This window comes from Patella vulgata, chromosome 8 (assembly GCF_932274485.2).
Source record: "Patella vulgata chromosome 8, xgPatVulg1.2, whole genome shotgun sequence".
NCBI lineage: Eukaryota > Metazoa > Mollusca > Gastropoda > Patellidae > Patella > Patella vulgata.
The window spans coordinates 39,950,181-39,969,415 of record NC_065886.2 but is presented as its reverse complement, the minus strand read 5'-3'; the positions used below and the strand labels follow the sequence as shown (position 1 = coordinate 39,969,415).

The 19,235-nt window shown below is 32.3% G+C and overlaps 1 protein-coding gene across 3 annotated transcripts in view; it reads right to left on the bottom strand.

The window, feature by feature from the left end:
• Positions 1 to 19,235, bottom strand: part of LOC126830021 (AF4/FMR2 family member 4) — an 84,696-nt gene that overhangs the window by 33,428 nt on the left and 32,033 nt on the right. For all 3 annotated transcript variants that reach the window (XM_050560230.2, XM_050560231.2, XM_050560232.2), the window contains exons 7-9: positions 15,729 to 15,780; positions 9,650 to 9,677; positions 6,453 to 6,511 (exon numbers count right to left, since the gene is read on the bottom strand). In XM_050560230.2, coding sequence (XP_050416187.1) covers positions 6,453 to 6,511; positions 9,650 to 9,677; positions 15,729 to 15,780 — 139 coding nt within the window. The remainder of the gene's footprint in view (positions 1 to 6,452; positions 6,512 to 9,649; positions 9,678 to 15,728; positions 15,781 to 19,235) is intronic.

Here is a 19,235-nt window from a genome sequence, read left to right as displayed (position 1 = left end):
TGGATTATCTAGGCTAAAAGCACGCGCGCTGTTTCATACGGCCTGTCATTGAGTCAACTGGCGTGGTTTCGAATCCCCAGTTGTATGTGACAAGGAGTAGGGTCGCCTGTCCAACCTCGTGGGTTTTCTCCGGGTCCTCCGGTTTCCTCCGGTATCTGTGTGCAGGAGTAGTAGGTCAGGAATTAAAGCACACATATTTAACCTAGAAATTTTTATAATCCATTTAGTTAAAGCCTTAGGTTATAATAAATAATCTGTAAAAGTGTAACCTACATTTTCTATGTGTGCTATTCAACTAATCATATTATGGTTAATGGTATCATCAGATTGACAAACTATAATTAATTATGTTTAATTTTTAATAAGATAAAGAGATCTGATTCCAGTCTTTACAACTGATACTGTCTGTATATAATTAATAAAACAACCCAATATCCTCAACTTTAATTAAACAACACGATCTAATAACAAATAATATTTGTAGATAAGGTGTTGATTCCTATCTCTAGTTATGTTGTCTTATCATGTCTATTCATTTCAACTGGAAGCAACTGCTTTCAACTAGTTGCAAACGTACATTTATTTTGATCAAATCAGAACTGATGAAAATTGAAAGCAATTAAATTCAGAGCACTCTGTAGTGGTTATACTTAACATGTGACTGCTAATTTATTTATCACATGATCAACAAAATGGTGAATGCCTTAGAAGAAGCACCCCAAAGGTATGGTCAGTCTTGTCAGAATTCTATTACTACATTATTGTTGACATCGACATTTGAAAAGTGGATGCTTTGGTTCGCTTCCATCTTGTCTATTTATAAAGTCACATGTCACCTTATCTTATCATGTGATGTTATTTCCATGGAAACAAGATGACGCCAGTTGTAAGAGCAGAAGCTAGTTACAGAAAGTTAAAAAGGGGCAACTGGCTTCAACTAATGGGAACTAGTTACTTTGAGTTGTAAGAGACGCTCAGATCAACATGTTTCAGTTGCATTCAATTGAAGCAAGTAGCCCCCAGTTGCCGAAATGCCAGTTGCTCTGAGTTGTAAGGTCGACATAGGCCCTGCTTTAGAAGTCTCAGTTAAGCTTTCATGATTGGTTCCTTTACAGACAAACCATCTCGTCAATGGCCACACGAGAGGTCAGGTTAACTGAACACAAAATTCTTAGGGATGCTGTTACATTGTTCTGTAGTATAAATATTAACTTTAAAAAAACCCAAAACAACAGCACTTTGTATGTGGGAAAGAGAGAACTCTTGCGCTGATATTACTAGTTTATCCAGACTGAATATAACATGTAAACAGTCTCATAAGACATTTCAAGTCTCGGGTCAATTGGCTGATGTTACTTGACAATCCAGACTGAATATTTAACACAATTCAATTCTAGGGTCAATCAGCTGATGTTACTTGATAATCCAGACTGAAAAACATGAAAACAAATTGATAGTAACAATCTCCTACTTTACATTTCATCTGGGGTTGATCAGTTATCGAATTCGATCACGATCTTATGCATCAATTATTATCACCCCATTCAAGTATAGCTAACCTATCGACGAAGGCTTACGCAGTAATTTGTCTGACAAGTGTGTTTTGATGATCAATATAACCCAATACGACAGACAAGCTGTTTTAATTGATAGTAAAATCAAACTGTATGTACTGTAATAATAGCTGGGAGAAGACATTGGATTGTGAAACACTAAACTGTAACAAAATTAACAAATCAAAATCAACAACTATAAATTGCTGAACAAAAACAAACTGGAAAATATCTCCGTAAAACAAAACGAGAAATGAGAAGAACAAACTTTAAAACATAAACAAACATGTGAAATACATGTCTAACAGGTGAATTACAACCAGGTCAATAAATAAGGGAGAGTCTATTTCTCAGCCGGTAGGTGAGGTCAGAAATTCCGGACACAAAAAAGACTAGAGGTAGGTAACCCTAACACTAATCCTAACCAAGAATTCCTGATACATGAATTTTCGGAAGGGATACAATGGTCAAAGTCGACCTGATCTCGTCTCCAAATGATCTGATCTCCCCAACCAGTCTGAAAATTGACAACACCAATAAATAACCTCATGTAATCACTGGTTACCTGTGACTAGTGTCACGCTGTATATATGAATCTAGTTGTTTTATCCAGTCATTCAGTTCATCTCTCACCCTAGTTAGTAAAACAGTGATTATGATCAAATTAATCAATTCAAATACATGTAATTTAAAATCATTCATCCAAGAAAAGGGAAAGAAAAGGAATCCATTTCTTAGGTCTGATACTCCGGAATAAATGACAAATACAGCCTAGCAGACATTGATCAACTCTAAAATTTAAGTCATGTCAATCTGAAGTTCACATCAGTTTTCTTTTATTTCCCAACATCTTTTAATCTCCTCACTCCCTAATCGTCTTATCGAGGCTTGTAACAATAATTCATTTCCATTTCTTAACATTGACAAGGCCAAAATGGTAGCTAACCTATTGTTATGTTTTTTGATCTAAATATACTGGCTAGCTGACTTCTGAAGGATATCTGATTTCTATCAAGTTCAAGATGATATATAAGTTTTTCTGCTTTAATTGTCTAATCCACTATTTATAAAGAGCATTTTTCAACTAATTTCTAGGATTTAAAATGTTTTGACTTAATTTTTTATACATAAGGGCATAGGATATGTTGATAAATGAGTTGTTGGCTTAAGTTAATAATAATCAAAGTGAACCTTTAAACTTAGTAAAAATAAAATGGTTTATCTTTTTTAGAATTGTTAACCTAATGAAAAGACTCAAATTCATGAAGACACTTGAGTTAAAATGACATAAATAAGACCAATAATATCATTTTAAACAGACATGACTAAGATCTTTTTGTTCATGACTCAACGTTTTGGTTGGGTATCATATTTGTTGAAATTGATAATGATATCAGAAACTGAAATAACATATTTAGCTGATGTCAGTCGAACAACGATCATTTTATTATTTGCAAAAAATCTATAGCAGTGATTCTCAAACAGGAGAAATTAAAGCCAGGAGAGGAACTTAATAAAGTGGTTTTGGTTAACAGCATATAGACATAAAATCAAATATCAGATTTATGATTCATTCAAATAACTGTTTCAGTTGGCTGTTCCGTTTTAAAAATTGTTTCAATAATTACTACTGTAAAAGTATAATGGTGAATAAATTAACTAGGGCTGCAATGTGGAGGAATTTGACCTGTAAACCACTGTCCCATAGCAAAGTTTTAAAGATTTCAATTTTCAGCTGAACATAAAATGTACATTCATTTCTTAAATTTGTCATCTGTTGACAGCAAATCATTTCTCAAAAACATTTGTAAACTATTTGTAAAAGCAGAAACTCAAAAAATGTTGATTACATTCACAAATTCACCCGAGATTGTTTACTTATCATCATGTTTCAGTAATGTTAGACTTTAGATATATACACATACTTCTTGATTGACAAACAGGTTGCTATTAATAGAAATATGGGTACTTAGTCGTGGACATTGTGTGTTATAATAAACATGTGTAATATTAATAGCGATAATTTAACCACCCACAATTTACAACTTACACCAACTTTCTCCCCATGAAGAGCACCCCACCCCCACAATTTTTGCATCATCAGCAATTATTTTGTAGTTTTCAAGCTCTGATCTATTTTATGACAATCCAAACATTTTCAATGTTATTTTGTATTATATAAATTGATCTGAGAGTAAGCATTACATAGGCAATCGATATAGACTGTAAAAATAAAAATAATTGATGAATGTCTCAACAAAAGGCATGGTATATTGGTGATAGGTAATGGAATGTATTGTTACATGTTTTTAAGCAATGAATGGTCGGGAAGTCATGTAATAAGTAAAGAAAATTTCAAAAGGAATGTTTGCAATCTATTATTGAAGTAAAACCAAAGTTATTGAATGAGAATGGTTAAAGTGAGAAATTCAAAATGGTTAAAATATGAGCACCGTCCACGGTTGAAAGTTTAACCAGATAGAGATCCTACTCTGATGTCTAATGGTTTCATCATACAATAATAAAACAAACAGAAAGAAATGTGGGAATATAAAACCCCCCAGAAGAAAATGATTATGTACTCTTAGACAGTTCTACAAATTTAAATTGTGGCTTAGTTTATATTTTGTTTGATATTTTTGCTATTACCTTTGGCATATGAAAATGTCACAAGAATCTGATTATTGGTATTACCTAGTTCTCAAGTCTGCCATTATATAGCATATAGGCGTATAAGTATTGTACAGATTTGACACACACACCATACTTAAACAAGTTAATCTTTCCAGAAACATCAGGCCTTTAGGCTATTTCGATTTTTAATGTTTTTTGCATTGCTTACATTATATGTTTTTTTAGGTTTTTTTTTTTTTATAAACCAAACGTTTTTGTGCGTCATTTGCATTTTTACGGATACAAATTTTCCATGGCTTAATTCACACTAAATTGACATCAATTGATTATTCAACATTCAATTAAGAAAACAAGATGATTTCCTGATCAACTTGGAATCAATCAGAACAAAAAGTGTCCCATCAAAAGTTTTTAACAGGGATTATAGTATAGGTACCACTGGCTTTTGACCATATCCTATGTATATCATCTACAAAAGATGCTGAATATTGGCAGTATCTTTGTAAACACTAAACAGAATTTAAACACTTTTTTAACTGATAGTCCATTTAGAGATTCAACATCCATAAAATTGTAGCTTTCAAAGGATTCCTCAATCCCTCCGATGACATTCAGAGACTATAATATTCTGATTTGTTTTTGTTGTTATCAGTATCCAATATAGGAGGGGAAAAAAAAAAAATTAATTAAAAAGTTCATTCTATCTCCAATCTAATTTGACTTAAAATCAACTGCAGGAAATGAAACAGCTTGCTAATTTATCCCTCTTTTTATTACCTCTCTGACATTTAAATTCATAAAAGAAATTATTTTAATGTGAGATGCATTATAAGTTAAGTGAAATTATTTTATCTATCAGTAGTTATTATACATAATTTATTCTCTCGCTCCATAATGTTCAGAACTTCTCTAAAAATCAATAAAAAAAACAATATTATTAATCAAAATAACTGTATAAGTTCATGCATGGCTAATCATCCAAATATCCTGATGTTACACATTTAATTTACATAGTCAAAAACTACACATAAAAACCTTTAAATATGAAACATTAATACACAGGTCACAGTTCTAATAAATAGTGGAAATAAATAAGGGTATACACTTTGTGTAGGGAATCAACCTTATTGAAAAATGTGGTTATTTTAGTATTATTCAATCTAAATACTGCACCCATGATGAATAAAAATAATATTTTATCAATAATCGACATCTGATTTTAATAATATTGTAGCATATCCTTCCTTGTGCATGACAACTATTACTACTTATAGCTAAAATGGTTCAATGGGGTCTGGAACCCAGCACCCCATTTGTAAATGCAACAGAGTTTAAAGTGTTACTTTTCTGCAACATTCAGGCTAAAGACAGACAAGCACACACAATGCAAGGTGGTTACAAGGGACATTTTGCCCTGACAGTGGTGCTACAGTCTACCCTTTTTTCAATTTTCAGCCATAAGGTTTTTGAAATTTGGAATGACAAAACAATTCTTTTGCCAGACCCTTCATTCTACACCACTGATAATAAGAATCCAGATTTGAAAATCCCAAGGAAGTTTCTAGACCAACAACAGTATCAGACTGGGGACTGCCTATTAATATACTCACAGAGCCAGTGTAGACCCACACACCATATTCGTGTCACTTTGTCATTTCATTTTAAAATTTTCAAAAAAAAAATCATTTTAGTTTTCTTAGAAATATAAGACAAGATGTTTTCTACTTCACCAGACAGATAATGTGTCTTTAATTTGGCTTAAATTGCTGACAATTTGATTCCAAAACCGACTGTGTAAATTGTCCAAAAATCTGTAATTATATGTAAGCGAGAGAAAGTGTGCAATGCACACATGTTTTATATCAGGGAAGTGAAGTAGAAAGTACCATATATAGTCCATGTCAGTCATTGAGCAACATATTTAAAAAAAAAACATGCCCATTCATGTTGTTAATCTTCAATAATACATTACACATGTAAACTAGACATCATCATTTGATGACACATTATGATCTAGCACCAATTACGCATACTATGCATACAGCATCATTAATAATATACTAAAACTCTTATATTAAGTTATATCAACAGATAAGAATTATTCTTAATAAATGACAAGTGTGAAACTATTTATGCATTTACCAAGTATATATATTCATCTGCTCATTCCATTTCTTAAGACGTAAATTTCTATGCATCACCAACACCAGTTAAACCAAATAAACACACAATAACATAATTAATGACTTTAAACTTTTGACTTACCGTTTTATTCTGCATTCTTTCGTAGCCCCACCTTTTCGATCAGCTAAATCCGTCTTGGGCTGTAAATAGGGAAAAACAATATGGACATTATGGAACAGCATGCTTTTAGGTTAAAAAGTCTTATTAAATATAAAAATTAACGTAAAGTTCGTGAGAGAAACAGGATAAGTACACTCGTCAACTGTCTGCTAATTCTATCATAGCTTTGTCCAGATTTTATTGATGGATCGGTCCACATCTATGTGCTATACACTCAGCCCACATAGGAAGAGTTGATTATAGAGGTGTAGGGGGGAAAGCTTATCAGATACTTGTACATGTTTTATCTAGAGGTTCGCCTGACAAAGCCATGATTGTCATAGAAGGAGTTTGTAATCAATAAAGCTGATGGGTAGGCTGAATAAATGCCATGTTATTATTGAATAAAAATGTGAGGTAATAAAAACCTGTTAGTAAACAGTGGTAAAGAGAAATGAAAGAGTGGATTAAACTGATTTCTTTAAACAATTCTCACACAAATAATAAATAAACCACGCCATTTCTTCCTCTTTTATTTAAATTTCACAATTAGAAAATTACCAGGAAGAAACCTCTTAGAAGATAAACAATTGTAGTACACCATATGTCTACGTCACTTATTTTTTTTAATTGTGGAGGTGTTAGTTGGGGGAGGGAAGTCAAACAAGGTATATGAGAGAATCTTATCAAATGGAAAAATGTATTTCATGATATGCCACACGAATTTCATTTCCTAAAGGCTTTTTTTTTAATATCATTGTTTAGTATTATATTACCTTTTTTACTATTAAGTTTAGACATAATAAGTCCATCAAGTCCACTATTTTCCCTTTAATTCCAGACATAAAATCTAGTTTATTATATTAGACTATATTATCATAACTTTTATCTTTATGAACGAATTATTACAAAAATTTAATGGGTCTGTTTTTGATATTTTCTTTTAGGCCAAATCAAATTAATTTTAGTTCTTGATAAATAAATAGCCAATTAAGAATAAGACACGTAAACAATTTTTGTACCAGTCTACCCTTATCTTGTTTTTCTTCTTGGGGGCAACGCCTACATGTTCGTCATTTCTAGTAATGTAGCACTGTCATAAATATTTGCAGGCTTGTACTTTGGACAATTGCATATCGATTGACGACTTCTGTTTTTGATATGACACCACAATTGTACAATGGCAGCAATGACATTTTGCTCGGTTCTTGGTCCATATAGACCTATGATACTTGTTTGTTTTAAATTTCAAAACATGGATATAAAAGCTTTTGAGAAGACAGAATACATACTTTTTATATATTAGTTTTTTTTTTATTCCATATAAATAAAACAGAACTTTAATAGGTGTTCCCAAACAACAAAAGTTCAAATTGGTGTGACCTTAGCATTAATTTTTATATTATTTGTTTTTTTCACCAAGGAATAAAAAAAATTTGGATAGGTGAACTTATTCCGAAAAACAAAAGTTTAAACTAGTGTGACCTTAGTAGTATTTTTATATTATCATTTTTTTTATCCCAAGGAATAAAAAAATTTTAATAGGTGACCTTATTCCAAATTACAAAAGTGTGAATTTAGTACCAGTAGTACTTTTTAATAGTGATGAGTAACAAGATAAAATATGAATATTTGTGTATAGCATATTATTATTATTATTATTAAGTAGGACATTAAATTTACTACTAATGGATTACAACTGGAGTAAATGACAGGAAGACATTGATTGATCCAGCCTGGCTTGTCAGTTTACAGATAATATATACTTTAAAATAATGCACATGAGAAATTGTATCAGATGTTCTAATGCCTTGCGCATGACCAAGTACTTAGTAGGCAATGGGCACAAATTCAAGCCTTATGATGCACAATCCTCTGGTGCAATAATTTGTCATTTTTAAGTGATTTAATGATATCTTTTATTAATATATCCTGCACGACATCAAAAATTATAGGTATTAGTACAATAGTGCACAATATATGTCTAAAAGAAAAGGAATGTAGTTCAATGTCCCACTGATAATTTTCATTATAAATTGTCACAATATCAAGGTCAATTCGAGACCAACATACAGTAATTCTGCAGATGAAATGAATCTATTATAGGAGATTTGCTGGCCACCTGAGACCCTACTTTTGAAATCAATGAAGTCCTTGCGATGAACAATACTGTCATTGATAGAAAATGATATGAATTTTTGTGAGTTTTTTCTGGCTTGTACTTAAGCTAATTGTTACAATATCATAAATATTTTACTCTCAGTGTCATGGTGGGAGTTTATTTGTGAACAGGATGCCAGACAAATAATTCAAATACTTTGATAAGTTCACCATTAGTTCTACAGCACTGACATGAAACACTAATAGATCTGACCTATATGACAGCACAATTAACAAGACAAGAACATTCTTATCAGACTTATTTTATTGATCTAATTTGAACAGGGTTTTTTTCTATTTGTTCTACCAGCGTGCAGTAAATAAATAGCAACTTCTACGACAATTACTTTTCAATAAGTGTCAATTAAGAGAGAGAGGGAGAGAAATGGGGTTTAATGTTCACTTCACAGAAACTGGGTCATTAGTTGATTCCTTGTTGTATACACATTATTCTACTTAAGAGCACCTGCCACTGGAATGGATTGAGCCTTAATATCTCATAAACACAATACTAAGGTCAGTTTCAGATACAGTAACCATGTTTAATTTTTGCATGGTTACATGTGCAATGTAAGGAGGGAGAATTTTGACCAGACTCAATGTCAATCTCTATTTGTAAAGGGTTCTTTTACATGCATGCAAATGTGTACACGGATGGGTCTCCCATTCAAATTAGGCATACTTTAGAAATGAAATGAAATGGGGTTTTTAACGTCCTACTGTTCTGCCAATGAAGACAAGCATATGCCATACAATGTGCTACGAGGGAAATTTTGCCGGAACAGCCGTACTACGGCCTACTCTTATATCGAATTCCAACTGTCAAGGGATCTTTTATGTGCATGCAAATGTGTACACGTGACCTCGGTTTTTCATCCCATCCGAATGACTAGACAGCTGTCCTTGTCAGGCCCTCCGTCCTGCATCACTGACAAGGGGAAACCAACAAGGCATACTTTAGAAATGATATTTATGGAAAACTAATCTACGGATATTTTAAGATAGTTTAAATTGTTTACCTTATCTTGGGTTTTATCAGGAACCGTTCTGAAATTTAAAGAAAACAATTATATTATAATTATATTAAGGGCAGAAACAAATTTGCACTATACCGGCCCTATACTGCCTGCCCCCTTAAAGTAAATAAAGGGTAGAAACCAAACTACAGCAGTACCTAAAATAATAGGTACTGGTGTCCTGAAGACGTCAAGGGTTACCTGTTTAGATTTGGCATGTGACCCTTTCTTCCTGTATTATTATGGTTAGAGAAATGTCCAAAAATATATGGGATTCTTTCACGATACTTAGATGAAGAGGCAACTGAAATAGTGATGAATGTTAAAATAGAAAAAAAATGCCATAGAATTCTGTTTTATTTTTCAAAAATTAATTTAGGTTCAAAACAACCTACAGAAGACATGATTATTTATCAGTGGAAAAATCCTGGCTTTCAGCTAAATACTACATTGACTGTAAAATACTAGATCAGACATAGTTGGCAATATGCCAGTAACTTGTCCTTGCATCACCAAACTGATTTCTTATCAGGAACTACCACTGACTGACATAAAACACTATCCTTTACTGTATGACATAAAACTAGTGGTTTTTAAAACATCACAGTGTTCAAGTACCAATTAACTCTTCTATATAGAATCGCACCGAGTACATACATTTACTGAACAGTTTTATTATTATTATACAAACTATCACATTAAATTATCAATTCTAGTATTAAAACAAGTACCATTTAATCTCCTATAACAGTTTTATATTAATTTTACAATTTATTACTTTAATTTAAAATATCAATTAAATAATCTTTAGTTAGTCTTTTTTAGTGAACAAGTTTCAGTTAATCTTCTATAGAATCACAGAGTACATAACATTTACTGAAACATTCTATACACTTTTATAATAATTTTACAAACTATCACTTTAAAATATATGAACTTTAGCAAACAAGTACCAGTTAAACCTTTTATAAAATCACAGAGTACATACATTTACATAGCAATTACACAAACTGTCACTTTAAATTTAGTGAACAAGTACCAGTTAACCTTCTACAGTTTCACTGAGTACATACATTTACTGAACATTTAGGGAATGTATTTATGGGACGGGTTGCCAGAATAAATATCAATAGGATTATGTTATAATAAAAGACAGGATTAGGAGCCCCAAGCTGGATTTCTCCCTTTAATAAGTAAACATACAAAAAATCAGATGCCATATGTTCAAAACAATATTTTTTAAAAAAAGTAAACAAAGAAATGCCTTAGCTCAAATTCAATAAAGGCATAAAAATAATAATTTATTTCATTCAATTTATTACACTTCACCAGCACACAGCTCAATTCAGAAATAAAAAACAACATCTTTTGAATAAAGCATTAAAAAGAATGTATGAGATATTCAACATGCCCGGTATAAATAGGGAGCAATGAAATTGAATGTACACCTGACAACATGCCTGTTAGTTAACTCTTATTTGATACACAGTAGTGTACTGATTGAATACAGAATTGGATAACATGCCTCTCATACACCATTTATACTTTGTAAATCAAACGGTACTCAGTAGGAAAATGTGGCAACCATACTCATTCCTGAACAGATTGGGTCCACTGAACTTAAGTGGTCTTATTCCAGGATCTGGTAATATTCGGTTAAAATTTTGCTAAATGTAAGTCGACCTTTATATTATACGGTACATGTTTAAGAGACAATAATCATATTATCTACATGACTTTGATTGTTAACCTTTCTGTAAGGAGTTCCACGCATAACTGTACTGAGAACAGTTCTAGTGTAAATGGGTACACAATTTTAGATGGAGTGTCTGGAACTGTGCACTGAATATGACATTAATTCTGGCAATTAAATGTCAGTGATTGTTACCGGGTCTTTATTAAAGCCCAAACATTCCAGAATGAAACTTTTAAATATATGAAGTTTAAAATTATACACAATCAAAAATAATCTTCAACTTTACGTTCATTTGAGATAATCGGTAAATGAGATTCAAAAATAATCATATAATGCACTGTTAATAGATATTTCTACTTGGTAAATTAAAGATCGATACTTAATTGTGCAGAAGTCTAGCTGCAATCATTTCAAATATGCTGTGCTTTGATCGTTTTCATTTTATGGTTTTACGAACATGTGTGTGTTCTTGACAATATAATTTTATTACTGGTACTTAAAACATGAATAAATCCAACATCTAGTCAATATTTCTAACCCAGTAAATGTAAATATATAACGGAATACAAAACACACTTCAATAAATCTATAGTGTGTAGGAAAGACAGCTTGCACAATCAAACTATTAAGTCAGCTTTAATCAAAATGAGGTTAAACACATTACTTTTTGTCACAACTAGGCTAATGAAGACAGGGTATACACCGAGCAGAATGATATAGTGGGAATTTTGCCAAGATGGTGGCACTAGAGACTTCTCTTCATTTGATTTCCAACTGTAAAGGGATCTTGCTTTCCTAGCCAAGCCCTCTTTCTTGTATCACTACAGTAATAGATTTAAGGCTTCTTCTAAGCTAACCACTTTTATGCACTAAAATATATCTGGGTCAGATCCATTAAATCTTTACAGCATGACATTATCTGTTTTAAAAAACCTTTGCTTAAACATAAACCCAATGTCTTGTGATGAACAGAAGAAAGCTGATGTCTTGTGGTAAAACTATCAGACCAACGATAAAATGGATACTAGTAATAATTATCCATAATGAACACAGAACAAAACACTTTAAACTTTTTTTTTGATAGCTACGCTTAAAACTTATTGGCCCAATGACTTTATAAGCATTCATGCAAACATACTGTAGTCGTAAAACTCCCTGCCAAAAAGGATGTTTATGTCATTGAATAATTTTACTGTAGAACGGATACAAAGAAAGAAAACTTTAAGGATCTTAGCGTCTTTGATCAAGTCAAAATAACAGATTGAATTTGGTTGATGTAACATGTTATTTTGATTAATGGTGAAAGTATTGGATTCAGTTCACCTGATGTTACATTTTGGTCAATGATAGGGCAATCTAAATACAATTTAAAGGTTTTCATTCTCTCTGATTAGGTAAAAATAAATATTGAATATGCTTGATCTACTAATGTGTTATTTTTGATAGGTGGTGAGGCAAGCTATATATGATAAAATTTATGCTGCTAAAGATTTAGCATAAGCCATCTTTTAAATTAGTTTAATTTTTGGCTGATGGTGTCGACTGTGGACAGAAGTGATACCTCAATACAGACATTATCTATTGATAATGTCACGACACCAAACAATCAACAAATAAAATCCAAAGAAATCAACAGTTTTATTTCTAAACCAGATCAAAATTCTCTAGTCACTTTAAATTAAGAAAACATACACCTACCAACTTCATTCTCTAATGAAATAATTACTAACTGTAATATTAAGTAATACCAGGTGAATTTAGAAATCTACCGGTACCCAATTAAAGATACATTATGTAAGATTTAGATAAAGAACTAGCCATTCTTGCTATAATAGTTCAAAAGTAGATGATGTAAAATGAATAATTTGAAAATTTCATTCAAATTACTCTATTGCAAGCGAAGATATTAGCCTTTGAAGGTTTGACAGACGTGTGTAATAATTTCATCCAGCGTACTGGTTGATCGAAGCTATGTCTCGGTCCTCCATATTTGATTAAATCAAAGTATCGCTGAACCATTCTAATCTATTTAATATCGGAGAAATCTGATGCCATCGAGAGTTGATTAAGGCCTGTATCAGTTAATTAATGTCTAATTAATACTTTAGAAAACATTTCAGGCCTAAAGAAAGACCTGCAATAGGCAGATTTAGCGCTTGCATAATGCATATTTAAATAAAGAGCTAAATCTGTCTATTGTAGGAATTTTATCTGGCTTTCAAATGTTATGTAAATTATTATTAAGACATTTAATCACATGACAATCTCATAATCAATTCTCTCTAGAGAGAGTTTAAGTCCACTCAACACAAACTAGGCCATTTCAGGACTAACATATGGTTCAATTTTATTTTAATAATTCGTTTGCGCGTAGGAGTCTTTAGCAGAGGACCTGGAGAAAATCCACAAGGTTGGACATGCCAGTTGACTCTACGAAAGACCTTATGATATAAAGCGTATGTGCTAACCATTCCACCATCCAACCCACATTCTAGACCATCGAATGGCTGAGATATTGAATGGATTAGACCATATGTACCTTAAAATCGTTTAACTTTAATATGTGCATCAGACAATCAATACTTTGTTTATTATCAGCTATTTCTTGTCAAAACTTCAAACACTCAGAATAAAGTAATGTGACGGAATATATTATATTCTTTGATATCTTTATTATTATATTCTCTTTTATTATTGGTACTACTATACTAGCAAGAATGGTCAGCTCTTTCTCTAAATCTTAAATAATGCATCCTTAAGTAATTAACACTTTAATTTGACCTTAAGTTTTCTTACAATTTCTAACCAAAAGAGCAAAACAAACCACACAACTAAAACTTAAAATCTCTTTATATAGCAATGCAACTCTTATCTTTTATCAAATTAAGAGAGCAGTTCATCTATCCATTTCTAAACAGATCGTGTTGAATGTGAGAACATAAAACAGCACTATTCAATAAGTTGATGCCACAAGTTAATTATTGATGGTCTTGTTACGTTATATGCCAATAATATGATCGTGTTATTAAAAATTGGTCCTTGAGACGAGACCTGATGATGTTTCTAAAAGTAATGATGTGTAAAATCTATACCTTGATAATTATTATTGACAACGGGCGACTAGACGATGTATATTATAATAAATGAAATCTACAATTATTTACGACTATGTCTAATGTTTACGTTCTAGACAGTTGTGTCAGTATAACATACACAATACATTATGTAAATCACCACATAATTATAACCAAGCGCACCCCAGGAGATTGATTCAGTGTATCTTGAATCCTTAAAAGCCAGTGATTGTCATTTCTAGTTTTAGGACAATATCTAATTAATCCACAATATAATCTACCCAAATTGATTAGTTAACCATTAATAATATTAAGAAAGAGATAGAAGAATGGAGTTTTTAAAACGTTCACTTGACACAAAATAGATCATTTCGGACTAATATATGGTTCAATTTTTTTCAATAGTTCGCTTTAACAGTGGGAGGAAACCGAAGGACCAGACGAAAACCCATGAGGTTGGACAGGCCACCCTGTTCCTTGTCATGATCCACTTTAAGTAATGACAGCCCTTGTGAATTCACACGCACGCATTAAACCACTAGACAACCTACCCCACCCCCAATTACGTTAAGAAACCAAAAATCAAAATATCAACAGTTGATAACCTACCACTTTGGATTAAAAAGATGTCCATCAAAATATTTTACCCTACAAATATAGGTGGTACCGGAGTGAGAATGTCGGAAAATTTTAATTCATCATATATATGTTTGTAGATACTCAATGGAATTGAATCATGTTTAGACGATCAAGAGACGATCAGTGCCATTAGATGAGTTAGGTTGATCTGACATGTTATCTCATTTAGTGACCAGACAAACTTTATACCATTCAATTTTACAATATTAAATAGAAGTCAGTTTGTCTAAGGTCTCTTGTTTCGGTCAAGACTGGCAGTGAAATTGACTGTCTATAGAATCGACTGTCAGTCACTTAGCATGCCATAAAATTACATACTTCATTCAATACAGTTAAGTATTGTGATAAAAGTGATGAGAGAGAGAGAGAGAGAGAGAGAGAGAGAGAGTTTAACATCCACTCGACACAAACTAGGTCATTTTAGGACTAACATATGGTTCAATTTTATTTTGCTTGTGCATAGGGGTCTTTAGCAGTGGAGGAAATCTGAGGACCAGGCGACCCTACTCTTTGTCACATACAAGCGGGGAATCGAAACAGGTAAAAGGAGTTTAGTTGAAATAAATTGTTATATTGTGTTAATGAGATGTGTTAATTTGATATGCATTATTATTGTTTATTTCCTTCAACAGAGGATATATTCATTATTTCATATAAAATATTTACTACTTACAGGTTTGTGGTTAGGTTTTTCTTCTTCTGATCTTTTTCTTCTTTTAATGATTCTGTAAGAAAAACAAAATATTATTATTTCGGAAATATTGCTCATGATGCTGATAAAACCCGAGATGAAAACTGAAGGAAATAGTCACTCTAATTAAAGCTATATATATTCATGTGGTGTTATCAGCTGGTCACTCTATCAACATATAAAACATCTTTAAGAAAAGAGCATTATGGACCTGTGACGACATGATAATACCTTTGACCTTCATTAGACAGTCTTGATAATCAAAGCTATTCATTCAAAACAATTTGACAAATTTTCTGTATTGCAGGTTTTGATTGGTAGGTTGAACAATCTGCACATGTCCCTGAATGAAATGTAGTACTATAAAGAAAACTTTAAATAATCAGAGTGATCTGTGCTGTACAAAAATTGTTTAAATTATTCCCATAAAAAAAAAAAGACATTTATGTTTAGAAAATTCAGTTTGTCAACATTAGTTAACAGTATTGTTTACTGGTGTTAGCTGGAGTCTCCTTGTTTGTAAATCATATAGGTAAAAAAAATATTTCCATAACTTAGACATATTTCATTTGAGTTTCAATATGTCAAGGAATTATCCAGTCAATAATTTTGATTCTGATTGGTTAGATCTAAATTTTAATTCAAAGCATCATTACGACAACTGAGCATATACATCTAGACAATATTAGGTAATATTGAGACTAACATATGGTTGGTTTAAGCTACTAGATCAGGATTAAATGAAATGGGGTTTAACATTCTATTTTTCTACCCCAACCAGTTTATTGAAGACAAGACAGTGTCTTAAGCAAATTTACCGTATGAACTAACAGAGTTTGACTTTTAGACCCCATCTTTAGCAAGATATAACTGGTTCCCTAGAAAGTCTTTAATATCAACAATTTCAAATACAACAATGGAACAAAACAGAAATTTGCAATTCAGGCACATTGCAGGACGCGTGAATAAAATGTGTAACTGTCAGTTATAGAATCAGTGCACACAGTTTATTGTATTCTCTGTATATATAATTAACGTTTTATTTTACTAGCTGTACAATTTCTATTTATCAAATCCTGTTAAAATAACAACAACAGTATTTAAAGGTCATATCTCTCTCTCTATACAGTTATTATTGACAATTTATGACAAGTTCACTGACATTATTGATTTATAGGCTGACCCACGTTTTGAATGCTATTTACCTCCCTTTAGTCTATTGGCAATTTAAAGAGATTGAAATTTGACTTATGGCCACTTAACACCATTAGGTGATTTTGAGACTAACATAGGGGTGGAATCTAAGTCAGCCAGGGGAGAGAGGGAGAGAGAGAGAAATTGGGTTTAACGTCCACTCGACACAAACTAGGTCATTTCGGGACTAACATATGGTTCAATTTTATTTCCATAATTTCGCTTGCGCGTAGGGGTCTTTAGTAGTGGGAGGAAACCGGAGGACCCGGAGAAAACCCACGAAGTTGGCAGCCAGGGGAACTATGAGAAAGCCAACAAGCTTAGCCAAGTGACAACTCCTTAGACTTGCAGGATTGTCAGTTAGGAACACTGCGAATTGAAGGAATTGAAATCTAGTGACACAGAATCGTGTCTGTAATAGTTTTTCTGTTATTCCAGAAAAAAATAACGAGGTGTGAGCAGAATCATGATCAACTGAAATGTTTCAGATAAATGTTTGATCTAGATGGTATATGCATGCCTTGTCGATTGAAATACTTGTGTTTACTCGAATAACACCTTTCCAGGAATTGAAAGATCTAAATTACGGAACTTTTAAAGATACATTATGTAAGATTTATATAAAGAGCTAGCCATTCTTGCTATAATAGTTCGAAAATAGATAATGTAAAATGAATAATTTGAAAATTTCATTCAAATTACTCTATTGCGAGCGAAGATATTAGACAAGTTTGACAAGACGTGTGCAATAATTTCAACCAACGTACTGGTTGTTCGAAGCTAAGTCTCGCTCCTCCATTTTTAGCTTAAATCAAAATATCGTTGAACTGTTCTAATCTATTAAATATTGGAGAAATCTGATGCCATCGAGAGTTGATTATGGCCTGGATAAGTTAATTAATGTCTAATTAATAATTTAGAAAACATTTCAGGCCGGGGGTCACGTGGCTATGTGGGTAAGACGCTAGCTTGCTAGCCTGGAGGTCGGGTGTTCAATCCCTGCATTGGCCGAGAAAGTTCATCCAGATTTTCCGGTGTGGTTCTCCCTTGTCAGTGATGCAGGACGGAGGGGCTGACAAGGAATGCTGTCTAGTCGTTCGGATGGTACGAAAAACCGTGTACACATTGGCATGGACGTAAAAGATCCCTTGGCAGTTGGAATTCGATATAAGAGTAGGCCGTAGTGCCGCTGTCCTGACAAAATTTCCCTCATAGCACACTGTATGGCGTATGCCCGTCTTCATTAGGACAGGTTAGGAGCAGAACAGTAGGACGTAAATCTCGATTTCATTTCATTTTCATTTCACATTTCAGGCCTATAGAAAAACCTGCAATAGGAAGATTTAGCTCTTGCATAATGTATGTTTAACTGAGTATCCCTCGTATCACATGGAGCTGAACACAAGGCTAGAAATATCTAATTTTTACTTTATCAAATCAATACTGAGCTATTCTAAATAAAACGTTATTTTAAATAGTAATATAATTTTCTATCAAAGGAACTTCAAAAAGTCATTTTTGCATGACAGAAATAGCTGCAGGTGTTCAAATACTATTCTTTTTTGATTGTGAACAAAAGTATCTCTCTTATTTCTTCCACTTGCATTTTACATGTACTAGTACTTAATCTATTTTCAATTAACCACAAAATGGCCTAATAAACAAATTCTAACAATCTAATCAATATTTTCTTCTTGTTGTTCTTTTCTGGTCTTTTAACCTTATTTATGTTTATTTACAACAGATGGTATAGAATAGATACAAAATATTCTAATGAGTGATCCAACTAGGACACTTGCTGAATTTATTTATAAAGCCTTGTCAAATTGTGATAGATATTTAAAGACTAAAAGAGTGTATAAAATAATTTTGTGTCTTTCAAATCATTCATTGCACTTTGCACCTTCGATTTAAGTTTAAGATTAAATTGTATACGTTTATTACCATTTATTTCATATTTCATATATTTATACATTGTCAGACGAATGTTGACTTATATATCTACACAATATTCAAATACATCCACACATAAATCAAGTCATAAACTCATTTTCTCACAATCAGTTTGTTCAACAGCAAAACAAATCCCCCACTACAAACAAGAGAGATAGACATAGAAATGGTGCTTAACGGTCACTCGACACAAATTAATTCAATTGTGCGTAGGGGTCTAAACCCACCACTTGACTCAATGACCAAACCCTATGATCTAAAGAGCATGCATTAGACCATTTGTTTGACCAATCCACCCAACCCACTACAAACAAACAAAATGAAATATAATTTATTGTCCTA